This window comes from Carlito syrichta, unplaced genomic scaffold (genome assembly GCF_000164805.1).
Source record: "Carlito syrichta isolate Samal-C Ts95f unplaced genomic scaffold, Tarsius_syrichta-2.0.1 Scaffold113587, whole genome shotgun sequence".
NCBI classification, from domain to species: domain Eukaryota; kingdom Metazoa; phylum Chordata; class Mammalia; order Primates; family Tarsiidae; genus Carlito; species Carlito syrichta.
The window spans coordinates 360,653-375,318 of NW_007057683.1; the positions used below are offsets into that span (position 1 = coordinate 360,653).

The 14,666-nt window shown below is 44.3% G+C and overlaps 1 protein-coding gene across 1 annotated transcript in view; it reads left to right on the top strand.

The window, feature by feature from the left end:
* NEK10 (NIMA related kinase 10) overlaps positions 1–14,666 on the top strand; it is a 99,747-nt gene that overhangs the window by 32,146 nt on the left and 52,935 nt on the right. Inside the window, exons 5-7 of the mRNA XM_021719138.1 lie at positions 1,297–1,381; positions 11,953–11,994; positions 13,380–13,458. Coding sequence (XP_021574813.1) covers positions 1,297–1,381; positions 11,953–11,994; positions 13,380–13,458 — 206 coding nt within the window. The remainder of the gene's footprint in view (positions 1–1,296; positions 1,382–11,952; positions 11,995–13,379; positions 13,459–14,666) is intronic.

Sequence of the window (14,666 nt, forward strand, 5' to 3'; positions counted from 1 at the left end):
CCTGTCCAACAGCACTTGCATCACCCTTGGGCTCCTGGAGGCCTTGTTGCTGCGGTGCCTGGGAATCTCTTCCCTCAGTCCCTCCTGCAGCTTTCAGCCAGGGGCAAGTTCTGGTAGGAGGAAAGCCCAGTTCCTTTGCCTCAGTCTGGGATGCCTCCAAGGGGTCATCTGCATTCCCGAGCCCACTGTCAGAAAAGGTGGAGCTAAGACTTTGCCTGAGGCAGTACACTTGCCAGTGTCTCTCCCCTTCCCACTCTCTTACTGGTCTCTCTTGAGACTGTGTCCTTCATCGTAAATTTGCACACCCTAACCTTCATTTCAGGGTCTGCTTCTGGGGAAACTGGTCTAAAAACATACTTTATACTCGTGTTTCCCAAATGGAGTCCCAAAGTGCCCCAGGGCTGCGAGAACTCCTGGGGGTGCTGTGGGGTATTTTAAATTTTCAAAGAAAACACAGTGTGACTCAGCAGTCATCAGACACAGCACACACTGCTCAAGGCAGTTTGCGATTTCAACACTGGGTCATGCTGTCTTCAGATGACGGCACGTCTTTCTGAAGCTGGGTTTTCAGTGACTGCTATGATAGAAAGCAAGATCCCAAGGAAAGTCAGGTAGAAGAGAAAACAAGGGTGGTGGTGTCTAATTTCTAGACATGAGAAGAGTCCACAGATGCACTTACCCCATTAGTAAGTGAGGTTATGAAAGTAACCTTTCAGGCAGAGCATGGCACACGTTCCTGTAGCTCTAGCTACTTGGGAGGCTGAGGCAGAAGGATCACCCGAGCCCAGGAGGTCGAGGCTGTGATGAGCTGTGATTGTGCCACGTGCTCTCAAGTCTGGGTGACAAAGTGAGACCCTGACTCAAAAAAAAAAAGAAAAGAAAAGAAAGGAAGAAAGAGAAAAGTTTAAAAATAACCATCTTTTAATGTATCTGTACTCCTTTTTTCAAATGGATGTTAAATTGTTGGGGCATACGTTCTTATTAAGTTGGGCCTAAGTTCTGGACCTTTTAGCTATTTCTTTTGGTCCAAGGTTACTATGAAATATTACCAAGTCAGTAAGGGTGGCGTGAGCCAAAAAAGTTTGAGGGGGCCTCTGCTTCATAGAGATAAAGATGATGTGTGCTTTTAATTAAAGTAGATCAAGTGTCTGAGTACCAGATAATGTTCCCCTTGCAAATGAATGAAGTGCTTATTTCCTTGTGTATTGTTTACATTTCTTTGTGGTCTTGCGTTGCTGATGGTTGGTCACTCTGGGCTTTTAAACATGAACATTTTCTCCTGTTTTCTTTTTTCAGGGAGTGGGTTACTCGAGCCCCATCCATTCATTTTCTGAGGGTGTTAATCTGTCTGAGGTTGCTGATGAGGGATCCATGTTATCAGGTTGGTTGGAAAAATAGACACACATTTTTCCTTGTTATGAAGGTGAAATAAAACAAACAAACAAACTGGTGGGATTTTCTTTGAAATAGTCCATGTTAACTTTTTTGTTTTCTCACAACTCAGTAGCTTCCATATTTGGGACTTATGTGATCTACTATTTGAAAAGATTTGAGAGAAGTGCTTTAATGGGGCACTATTTCTACTATATTACTACTATTTCTACTATATTACTACTATTTCTACTATATTACTACTATTTCTATTTCTACTATATTACTTATGGGATTAAGTGGATTGAACTTCTGGTCTATGTTTTCTTTGTTTCCTGGCATTTTAAACCATTCACAGCTGGAGGAGGTATGCACCTGCCCACAACTTCAAGCATGTTTAAGGCCAATTTGGCTGTGACAAGGGGGTTGCTCTTGTGGCCCCAGAGCTAGCCGGTGGTGAGACAGGGCCTGCAGCTTCCACAGCTGTTCCGGAATCAGTCCTTCCCCAGCCCCAGAACCTGAGTCAGAGGTGAGCCAGGGCTTCCTGCTTGTCTCAGAGGAAGGTTCTGAGGTCAAGAATCTTTCCCTTCTCTCATTAGTAAGTTTGACCTGCTGCCTCTGATTTAGTGCCTCCCAATCTTTAATGTGCGTGGGAGTCACCTGGGGATCTTGTGAATGCAAATTCTGATTCAGAAGGTGTAAACTGAGGACCTAGAGCATTTATTTATTATTTATTGTTGCCCATGCCGGAGTGCAGTGGCTTGCGCACACCCCAGCGTTGACCTGCTGGGCCCTGGTCAGATCCTTCTGCCTCAGCTTTCCAAATAGCCGGAACTACAGGTGCACGCCACCAGGCCCAGCTAATTTTTTGATTTATAGTAGAGACGAGGTCTTGCCAAGTTGCCCAGTCTGTTCTCGAATCTGTGGGTTCAGGCAATCCCCTCACCTTGGCCTCCCAAAGTGCTGAGAATACAGGCTTGAGCCACCGTGCCCGGCCTAGAGTCTTCATTTCTAATGAGCTTCCAGAGGATGCTGTTGCTACCGGTCCATGGCCCACACTTTGAGTAGCAAGGACTTAGTGCGTTAGCGTGAGACTGTAGAAAAAAGCTAACTTAACACTTCACCTGGACCCAGAAAGCTCTTCCTTCCAGTCCAGCTGGTAGATCAATAGCTAACTGTGCAAAGCAGTAGTTCTCAAACTTATTAGAAACATCTGAAGAACCTGAAGATTGTTGGAGCCCACTCTCAAAGTTTCTGATTCAGTAGGTTTGGGGTAGACCTGAAAACATACACGTTTAACAAATTCCCAGGTGATGGTTATGCCGCTAGTTGGGGACCACAGTTTGAGTATCACTTCCCCAGAGCCCCAGGGCTAATTTTTTCTACTTGCCCATGTTAAATATCCAAAATGTTCTCATCATTCATACATGCTTCTGTCATTTGCACAGATTACTTTTATTTCCTAAGAAGGATCTCCGTTTATGCCCTGTCCTCATAGGCTACTAGGAAGCTCACACCACTGTGATCTTTTATTTTGGACTAAGACTTATTGATGAATTCTTGAGTCAGAATGTGTTTCCTTCAAGGGCCAAGTTTGGAAAAGATGATTACCTTTGGGAACGTAAACATCTTTTCCAAACTTGGCACTTTATAAAAGTGTTTTGGTCCCAACCAGCTACAGAGCCTGCTCTGACTTGAGTCTTCTGGGCATCATGGGCACTAAACATCTTAGAAGAATCACTCCTTCTCACACTGTGTCCTAAACTGGCCTCTTATAGTTGAGCTAACCACAGCCCTTTGCATATGTGTCTTGGGGCATCCAGGTGGCCTTCTGTCTTGGTTTCCCACAGTTTTCCGGATAAGTAGCCCCCATATTTTTCCCCAAGACCAGCCATACAGAACTGTGTGTCCCATGGGTGTCTGAGCTGCTTTTTGCAATTCTGTGGGGGGTCGTGTGTAACAAGAGTGGTCTATAGGTTCCGTTTTGTCTGAGTCTGTTTCAGGTCTCAGTATGTGTCCTTCATTCCCACTCAGTTATTAACAGCACCCTCTTGTATGCCTGACGTCTCACATTGGATGAAAACATTATATGTGTAATATTATTACACATCTTCAACATGCCTTAGCCATGTTCTGTTCAGAAAACTGACGGTGGTGGTGTCACACTCTGGTGGTGTCCTGTGTCAAGTACTGCCTTTCCTGATCCAGTTCTTGATGGATTTGGGCAGGGTTGATTGTACTGCCCTCTAAAGGGAAGAATCTGGGACCACTTTGTTTATGAGATTTGTGCCCAAAACACATATGAAATGAAGATCGCCCTGACTGCCAGTCTTCCATAGAAGGGCATTCTCTCCCAGTCTCTCCTCCCTGGTACTCTTTCCCCGTAGAAGGCCACGTGTTCAGGCAGTTGTTTAACATCTTGAGATGCCAAGAATTGTTGGCTGAAGTCACAAAGCTGTGCTGGGGTTTACTATACCTCACGCCAGTGAATCTCCGCGTGCCTGTGTCCTGGCCACGCATTCCTTTCCTCTCTTGTTCAGTTGGGATTGCAGGGGCCACAGCGGCTGCTCCAAACTTTCTCTCAACCAAAGCCCCCCTCCCCCTGTTATTCTCGTCTCATTGCGTTGTCCTCTGCTGCACAAGGATGATCAAAGCCATCCCACTGTGACCTTTCTTATGTTCTCCTCTCTGTTCTTTGAAATAGTTGGATTATCCTGCAATCAACTTCTCTCTTATTTCAGAAGTAGTATTCCTCCTGCTTGCAACGCATACCCTTCCACCTGTTCTCTTTTTTATGGTGTCAGTGGCTTCCTTTTCTAGTTTCCCTTATCATAGAAATATCCTTTTCTTGGTCAGGTGTGGTGGTTCAGCCTGTAACCCCAGCAATTTAGGAGACTGAGACGAGAGGATTGACTTGAGTCCAAGGGTTTGAGACCAGCCTGGGCAACTTGGTGAGATCTCGTCTCTATAAATCAAAAAATAAGCCAGGAGTGGTAGCACACGCCTGTAGTTCCAGCTACTTGAAAGGCTGAGACAGAAGGACTGCCTAAGCCCAGAAGGTCGAGGCTGCGGTGGCCGGGAGTGTGCCACTGCACTCCAGCCTGGGTGACAGAGTGAGACTTCGACTCAAAAAAAAAAAGAAAAGAAAAGAAAAGAAAAGAAAAGAAAAGAAAAATTCTTTTCTTGACCCAGCTGTCCTTTCAGATTTTCCTCCCTGTCTTCATGACTACATTTCTTGAAAGGTCAGGCTATGTCTCCCAAACCCACTTCCTTTCCCCCAGGACTGCTGTATCACGTTGCTTGCACATTAAATCCTGTGCACAAGGTTCTCTCTGGAGGTTGTTTAAATAGACCACACTGTGCCACACTTCAATCCCTGTTCCTTGACCCTGTGGTGCAAACTAGTGGCGCATAGCCTGGATCTGGCTTGCCAGTGCACAGAGTTTCCAGTATATGTTTAACGGAGGTTCCAGCAAGAAAAGACTGGAAGGAATGTCAGAGAAGAAAAGACTGGAAGGAATGACATTCTGAAGATGGAATGGCCTGAGGTTTTTCAGGATTGGAGAAAGACACGTGCTGAGATTTCAAGTGCACTTGGGGTACCAAGCAGGATAAAGACAGACGTTCACCTGGATTCCTTACGGAGAACCCACAGGACATTGCTTATCCAGGATAGAGAAAATCTTCAACTGCAAAATTATATTAGAAACAGCAATAAAAAGACAGCGGAATTGAGTAGTCTTCTCTCGGCCCTTGTGCTTCTCAATCTCTCTTTGCAAGAGACACTGTTCACATTTTCTTTCTGCCTTCACTGATTTTGAAAACCTCTATTTCTTAGTGTTGTTGTTTTTTATATTTTTATCTGCTCCTATTCTTAATCTTGTCTTTCTAAATGTTAGGCTTCTCCAACATTCTTTTCTTATCACTTTCTTCCATATCTTCTAAGCTCGTGGCTTCAACTACCATTTTTTTTGTTCTTTAGTGGGGAAAAGATAAAAAAAAATGGTAGTTGAAGCCACGAGCTTAGAAAATATGTCCTTATCTTCAGGTAAGGTAGTTGAAGCCAGAGCTTAGAAGATAAGTCCTTATCTTCAGCCTCCATCTTTCCTGTAAAGTTCCGAATTTTCTGAGTAGTAGACAGCCACCTCAGTGACATAGTAGCATAGTACTTCTCAAAGTGTGGCCCACGGAATGCTTACAGGTCTCTGGGACCCTTTCAGGGATTCCATATGGTCAAAATTTTCTTCAAAATGGTGCTAAGATGTTGTGTTTTCACTCCCTTCCAAGAGTGCTGTGGAATTTTCCTGAGACTCATGTGAAGGCATCACGGCCCTGGTAGCTGAGGGAACATGTGCTTGCATGCCCTTGGGTTTTAAATATGTCACTTTCAATTTATAGTGTGGTAAATATAAATTGATACTGTGTAATTCATATAAACAAAAACTCTTTGGGATTCTCAGTAATCTTTAAGTGCAAAGGGGTTCTGAGACCAAAAAGTTTGAGAACCATTATTGTAGTACATACACTCAATAACTTTATTTATTTATTTGGGCTGAAGTCTTACTGTCGCCCAGGCTGGAGTGCAATGGCATGCTCACAGCCACGGCAGCCTCAGCCTGCTGGGCTCGGGAGATTGTTCTGCCTCAGTCTTCCGAGTAGCTGGGACTACAGGTGCACATCACCACACCTGGCTAATTTTATTTATTTATTTATTGTAGAGTTAAGCTCTTGCCAAGTTGTCCAGGCTGGTCTTGAGCCCCTGGGCTCAGGCAGTCCTCTCACCTTGGCCTCCCAAAATGTTGGGATTACAGGCATGAGCCACCATGCCCAGCATATACTCAATAACTTTAAAATGGAGATTTTTCAACCAGGGGCAGTGGCTTACACTTGTAATCCCAGCACTTTGGGAGGCTGATGTGGGAGGATTGGCTTGGAGTCAGGAGTTTGAGACCATACTGGTCGACATAGGGAGACCTTGTCTCTACCAAAAAAAAAAAAAATACATTAGCCAGGTGTGGTGACACATTCCTGTAGTCCCAGCTACTCGGGATGGGTAGCAAAGTGAGACTCCCTCTCTACAAAACAAATAGAAAAATTAGCTGTACCTGATGGTGTACACCTGTAGTCCCTACTTAGGGGACTTAGGAAGAAGGGTTGCCTGAGCCTAGGCGTTTGAGGCTGTAGTGAGCTATGATCATGCCACTGCACCCCAGCCTGGGTGGGTGACAGAGTGAGACCCTGACTCAAAAAATAAAATAAAATAAAATAAAATAAAATAGATATTCAATTCTTCCATCCTTAAACCTTTAGAATCATCTCCTGATTCTTTTTTTTTTGAGTTGGAGTCTCCCTCTGTCGCCCAGACTGGAGTGCAGTGGCTACTCCTGGCCACCGCAGCCTCGACCTCCTGGGCTCCGGCGATTCTTCCACCTCAGCCTTCCAAGTAGCTGGAACTATAGGCACGCACTACCATGCCCGGCTAATTTTTTTTAAAAAATTTATTGTAGAGATGAGGTCTTGCCCAGTTGCCCAGGCGGGTCTCGAACCTGCGGGCTCATGCAATCCTCTCACCTCAGCCTCCCAAAGCACGGGGTTACAGGCTGAGCCACCGAGCCCGGCTCCTGATTCTTTTATGGTGTCATTTTTCCTCAGACTCAGGGAAGAAAACTTTAGAACCATCTCTTATACTTCCCTTTTCCTAACTGCCTTACAAATCTAATATACCAAGCCTGTTAGAAGAGTAATTACTATTATACTTAGAAACATAAGTAAAGTAGCCAGTTCATATAGGAGCATTAAGTTTTGACCAATGAATAAGCAATGTGGAGCCACTGATGATTTCTGAGTGCAGGAGGAAAATGATCTTGTTAGTGATTCGGTGTTGAAGGTCACTGCAATGTATGCAGCATTCATTCACTTAGTTGCTGATTAGTCTTGGCATGAGAGCCCCTGAATGGAAATAATGTTTTTGGCCATGGTAAAAATAATGAGACTGGACGTGATGGCTCATGCCTGTAATCCCAGCACTCTGGGAGGCTGAGGAGAGAGGATTGCTTGAGCCCAGGAGTTTGAGACCATCCTGATCGACATAGGGAGACCTTGTCTCTACCAAAAAAAAAAAAAAATTAGTCAGGTATGGTGACACATGCCTGTAGTCCCAGCTACTCAGGAGGCAGAGGTGGGAGGATTGCCTGAGCCCAGGCTACAGTGAACCATGACCATGCCACTGCACTCCAGCTTGGGTGACAGAGTGAGACTCTGACTCAATAATAATAATAATAACAATAATAGTAATAGTAATAATAATGTGTTAATACCCCTCCATATATTGGCATAATGTACTCCATTTTTTAAAAACATACTTTTTTTTTTAAACCAGTATTATATATATATATATATATATATAAAAAAAGGAAACTCTCAGGGAGCAAGCATGGACATCGGTCACATCTCACAGACTGAACTGAAGTTTAGATTGACAAGGAGACTTTCTCCAGGCCAGTAGGCTCAGAAGCATAGAACCCAGTTTTCTGACCCTCTGGCCTATGACGGGGACCTGGGAAAATGTTGATGTCTTAATGGGCATACAGGAGGCATTGCTGTGATCCAAGCTTGCAGTCATGTTTGCTTTTCAGATCAGTAGTCAGAACTGTAAAACCCAGGTGTATACATGCCTTGCAGTCATGATTTTCTTCAGTTGACACTCTTGGGTTAGTACAGTCCCACTGGTGTAAGGAGAGGAAACCCAGGGAAGATTGTGGACTGTGAGCCATCTCCTGGCCTTGCCCTGCTCTCTGCAGGGGAATGGAAGGAAAGTGTTGATACCACGGATGGAGGTTCAGTTCTTGAGTCTGTAACTATAGCATTCTCTAAGCCTGAGAAAGCCTGTTCCCCATTCCTACCCTTTGTAGCAGCACTGCTCAAACCGTCTCATGGGAGTAACACATGCTCTGTGGAAAGAAGCATGGTCTGGTTAGTGATGTTCCGGAAAAGTGACACACTAGTTTGTTCCTTGCGGTATATTAGAGACTCGGAGGAGTCCTGAGATAAAGAATTTGTTAAATCTAGCTGGGTGCGGCAACTCACGCCTGTGATCCTAGCACTTTGAGAGGCGAAGGCGAGAGGATTGCCTGAGCCCAGGGGTTTGAGACCAACCTGGGCGACTTAGCGAGACCTCATCTCTATAGTAAATCAAAAAATTAGCTAGGCGTTGTGGTGCATGCCTGTGGTTCCAGCTACTTGGAAGCCTGAGGTGGAAGGATCGCCTGAGCCCAGCAGACCGAAGCCGTGGTGGCTGTGAGCGTGCCACTGCACTACAGCCTGGGTGACAGAGTGAGACTCCAACTCAAAAAAAAAGGGGGGAGGGGATTTGTTAACCCAGTGTTTCCCAAGTTGATTTGCTCATAACATTCTTTTTGGGGGTGGAGTGGGGGTATAGAATGCCTAATTCATCTACTGTACAAAATAAAACAACTGTTTTTGGGATGTGGCTAGGGAAACTTAGTTTTATATGATTAAAATTATTGGTGATACATTTCTTGTCAGGGTACACATTTAAAAGTAACATTACTATGACCAGTCATTTAAACATTCCCTCCCTTGGTGTCTTCCTTCTCTCACGCCTCAATTTTGAACCTCCTTCTCTGTGACTTCAGTCTTTTGCCCTCACCTCATGTTCCATGGCCTGTTGTCCTTTTTGCACCTGGACATCCCCTCGGCACCTCAGTATGTCCACCTCTGAGTCTTCTCTTCTAACTCACTCTGTTCCTCTCTCCTTCCCTCTGTGGGTCAATCGTGTCATTGTTCCCAGCCAACCACGTTCAAATAGGCTGACGTCTTCTACTTAGCTCCTGTTCTTCCAGTCTGACTTCACATCCAGTTGATTACATCACTTCAAAGGCTAACCTTTTCTCTCCATTTTTATTTCGCTGCCACTGACTCCAGGCTGGGCTCCCAGTTGATAACACTTTCTTTCTTTAGTTTGTTTTTAGATTCAACTGGTCTGACCAGTCTCTCATTCACACGTTTTCACAGAGGTTTCATGACCTGCATGAAAAAGTTCAAGTTCAGGCTCACAGCTAAGTCCTCCCACAGTCTGATCCCACCCCAAATTTCTAACCCTTTCTTTGATAACAACTTTCATGGAGCTATGGAACAGCTTTCCTCAGAGTCCCAGAATGTCTCGATGTTTTGTCTTTATAATCTCTGTGCACCTTTGAGCCTGCCATTTTCTTTGTCTGGAATCTCTTTTATTTTTTACCATCCCCCCATCTCTGCACAGCAGACCATTCATCCTTCCAATCTCATTCCGCGACCACCACGCATGTGAAGTTTCTCTCAGTCATCTCAGCAGGAAATGAGGTGTCCCTCCTGGAGTCCACCATAACACTTCATGCATATATACGTAAACATTTATCTCATGCAGTCTTACATTCTAGTTATTGGTACACCTACCTTGGGCTTATCTAAAGCCCAGTGAAGCGGGCCCCTGCCATCTCCATATTTGTGTCCTCTTCAGAGCCTAGCTCAGTGCTTTCACACTGCAGGAATGAAAAAAAAAAAATTGTTGAACAGCTACCAGTGGTTTTAAATTATTTTTATATGTATAAAACATCCTATCATAAATGCGGACCGTGTATACAGCATTTTTATGTTCTCTAATTATAGCTTCTCTAGCATAAACAGTATTGATGAGGCTTTATATGAGGAGATTAATCATAGAACTATTTTTAATTTGAGTTCTATGTGTTTCTTTTCACTTAATTTAGACAACAGTGTGTTCAGTGTTTCCAAATCCACTTCCCACAGAGTAAAGAAACCTTGACTCAGGAGGCTTTGAGGGCCCGCCTTTTTCCCAGCCCATCCGCTTGGCTTCATAGCACAGTTAGACTGCTCTCTCTCACGCTCATGTACTTGTCCCTGTGAATTTCCCAGAACTGAAGTGATGGCCAATGTTTATATTTCAAATAACTTCCTTGTGTGCATGTTAAGTAAGGAGAGAGATGTCGATACAGCTATAATTAAACAGTTAAGGCCACCTGGGAACATTTGCCTGCAGATAAATGCCAACGTGGACATCCCAAGAGCACTTACTGTGAGCAGAGTTCCAGACTCGCCCCTTCACAACTCCGACCTCCCACCCTCTCTTCCCAAATTAGCACTTTCCCGGCAGTTTCAGAAGTATAATGAAATGTCTACTTATTGGGAATTGGATTTTAAGTCCTGTATCACTTGGCTGGGCATGGTGGCTCACACCTGTAATCCCAGCACTTTGGGAGGCCATGGTAGGAGGATCACCAGAGCCCAGGAATTCGAGAGCACCCCAGGCCACATAATTACACCTCATCTCTATGAAAAAATAGAAAAAAGCACCAGGAGTGGTGGCATGCACCTATAGTTCCAGCTACTGGGGAGGCTGAGGTGGAAAAACTGCCTGAGCCCAGGAGGTTGAGACCGCGATGAGCCATGATCGTGCCCCTGCACTCCAGCCTGGGTGACAGAGTAAGACCCTGACTCCAAAAAAAATCCCAAACAAAAGAACAGTCCTGTACCAGGAGACATTGTGCAGAGATCATCCTTACATTTCTGTAGAGTTTGGGTTTCATAAGCCCATAGCCTGATAAATGTAAGGAGAAGCTCCTGTTCTCCAAGGGCAATGTTTCTCAAACTGCACTTGCAGGTTCCAGTGACCTGGAGATCTTGCTGAATCTCAGCCTAGGATTAGGCAGGTCTGGGCTGGGAAGGAGATTCTTCATTTCGCATCCGCTTCCAGGTGATGCCGCCAGTCCCTGGACTACCCTAGGCAGAGACTTAGAGGACAAGTTGGTCCTGGAGTTTGAGAATGTTAGCCTCATCCCAGCTTGCCAGGTAGACCAGATGGTTTATCTCTCTGGTCCTTATTTTCCTCCTCTGTATCATGAGAGGGTGGAATGGAATGGTATCTAATGGCTCTTCTCAGCTCTGTGATGACATCGAAAGAGGCATGGCCGGGTGCCCATGGCTCATGTCTGTAATCCCAGCACTTCGGGAGGCAGAGGCAGGAGGATCACTTGAGCCTGGCAGTTCGAGACCAGCTTTGGCAACATAAGTAAAAATAAATAAATATGTAAATAAAAATGAAAAAATTAACTAGGCATGGTGGCACGTACCTGTAGTCCCAGCCACTCAGGAGGCTGAGGGGGGAGGATCACCCGAGTCTAGGAGGTTGAGGCTGGTGGCAAGTTGTGATTGTGTCACTGCACTCGAGCCTGGGCAACAGAGTGAGGTCCTGATTCAAAAGAAAACAAAACAAGAAGAAGAAGGAGGAGGAGGAGGAGGAGGAGGAGGAAGAAGAAGAAGAAAGACTGCAGTTCTGAGCACATATTCTTTCTCTAAGTCTGAACCAAACTTTGATGTTTATTAACAGTTTTTCTTAAATGTAGCATGAATGACAAGCACTAAATTTTTCATATTATGTAAGGATGTGGACCTTTAAAAACTAATTATAAATCTTAAGTCTTAACAAAGAAGTTGTGTATAAAACATACTTTCCCCCCTCCACCCTCATTTTTTATATGTGTTCTGTTGTTTTTATTTCATCAGGAAATACTCCATAGGTTGGGTGGGATCGAAAACCTGGCTCAGGTAAGATTCCTTTGGTGGTGTCTGGTCTTGCCTTTTCATTTTGTGCCATGCCCCGAACTAGAATTAAACACATGTGTGGCAGAAGATGGCCTTGCTATGTCGTGCTGCCTGTCATGGGCGGAGCAGATGGGCTGGGTCACAGTTCTCACAGGGCAGGGAGGGGCCATGACATTTTGTCCTGGCTAATTGAACTTGCTTTCCTCTGCCTATTGAAACGAGAAAGTGCTATACAAGGTCACACGTCTCCAGCTAGTAATTATACAAAATAGACACTGGCTGGCAGGCTTTGTGCGTGCCATGTGATGGAAGTGAACGGGTTAGCTGTTCAAAACTTTTTCACACACAAAAAGAACTACGATGTCCACTAAAACACTAATAAGTACAGGATAAAGTAAGGGACCATCTTGACTCCACTGATTTTTCTTCTTTGCTAACTAACTACTGAGGGAGGAGAAACAGGTGAAAATATATGCCGAGCAACTCAGAGGCTTGCAATTATTAATACCATGAAACGATATTTCTGGTCATGGTGTCAAACCCAGTCTCCTCAAACCTATAGTGCAGACAGAAAGACTGTCTCATAATAAACATGTGAGCCTGCCAGGTAATTCTGAATTATTAATGGAAGGTTGAGTTTATGGCAAGATAACATTAACCCTATTTTATTTTATAATATTCTTGTTCTTAGGAAATTGATTCATATTTTGTTTTGTTTTTAAGATTTTTAAAAAATTGGCTGGATGCTTGCCTCATTTAATGAAATGATCTTTCATAAGATCACATTGTAAAGGATGTTTTTTATCCACTTTAACTTCCATTTGAATGCCAGAAATTATGTATGTTTCTCCGAGCCTGTTTCTCATTATAATGAATTATCCATGGTGGGAATTATCAGCCTCTCCCATACCCATTTTATTCTGATTATTGCTAACTGCATGTAGGCAAGCTAGATATAATTTTGATATTATAAAACAGAAGGTCAATAAAATATATGCAATGTGTTATCAAAATTCTACTTAAAAAAGTACATTGAAGAATTCAATTTCTATGTACTCTATATTTCTGTCTCTTGTATGTATCTTGTATTTGGATCCTAAATGTCTCAACACACTTATTTGGTTACAAGTGAGTCATGTTGAGACTTTTGGGAGTGCTGTTTTTAGCTGGTCCCTCCCGCAACTTCAGAGCACGCAAAAGAAGGCAAAGAATTCAGAAACCCAAATTTTGAGCGAATCAGCCCCAGAGGCGCCCTGAGGATTATTTGGTGAATCTGTTGTGCCACCTGCAGCCCGCTTTAAGAACTGCACCACCCTTGCTCGCCTCACCCTCTCGGGTGCTTTTGGGGTCCTCCCTCTAACTGGCTGTTGGTTTGGTCCTTCCTGCAGTACATGGAGGTGGTGGCCAATGAGTACCTCGGCTACGGAGAAGAGCAGCATAGTGTGGACAAGCTGGTCAACATGACGTGTGAGCGCCGTCGTCGGGACATAGTCGACTTTGTGGCTTCTAGAATAAGCAGCATGGTGTTTGCAGCAGGAAGGAAGGATGCTTTAAATATTTATTAAGGTTCCCACACACAGACCGTTGAGAATCCATGCCAACTGTTGCATTCAGTGGTAAAACATACCCAGAGTATGTGTTTTTTTTTTTGAGTCAGAGTCTCACTCTGTCACCCAGGCTGGAGTGCAGTGACATACTCACGGCCACTGCAACCTCCACCTGCTGGCTCAGGTGATCCTTCCGCCTCAGCCTTCAAAGTTGCTGGAACTACAGGCGCACACTACCACGCCTGGCTATTTTTTGATTTATTGTAGAGATGAGGTCTTGCCAAGTTGTCCAAGCTGGTCTTGAACCCCTGGACTCAGGCAATCCTTTCACCTCAGCCTCCCAAAGTGCTGGGATTACAGCCACTGTGCCCAGCCAAAACATCTTTTACACTGACTTTACTAATATTTTTTTAATGTACAATTAAATTTTTTTTGTTTTAGATTCAAGGGGTACAAGTGTATGGGGAGGTCCTCAAAAATCCAGAATTCGTTTATAAAAAATTGTGTATTTATTCTTATGTGTTTAGACTTCAGTCACCTTCAGCGTCCTCGCCATTTGATGCAATACACTTATTGAGATGCTTTTCCCACAGCTTGCAATGGTTTGAACTCGTCCATTTTGATGCCTTTTAGTGCTTCTGCTGTTTTTTGTTTCACCTCTTCCACATTGGCAAAACGTTTCCCTTTGAGGACTTTTTTCATCCCTGGAACAACAACAACAAAAACGTTTCTTGGGGCAGGATCAAGTGGATAGGGAAAGGGAAGGCATGGAGGTCACGTCATTGTTGGTCAAAAACTGCTGAACACTCAGCAGGGTGTGGGCAGGTTCCCTCGTAAATCACCCATCATGAGGTGGGCAAATATGCTGAAAGAATCTCAAAAACAAAAAAACAAAAAAATGGAAGCTGAACACCGCCTTTCACAACAACACGAGCTGGTCCACTGATGCCGATGTGTTGCTAGAACACTCACCTAGCAGGGGAAACCTTTAGTACAAGGGGTCTGTCCTCCAGAAGATAATTGTTTCTTTTTGGGGGCCCCTTTGTATGTTTGTTGCATGGACCTATTACGTACACGGATGGCGGTGCGGCTTCAGGTGGCCCATTCTCCAGATAGTGAACCTTGTAC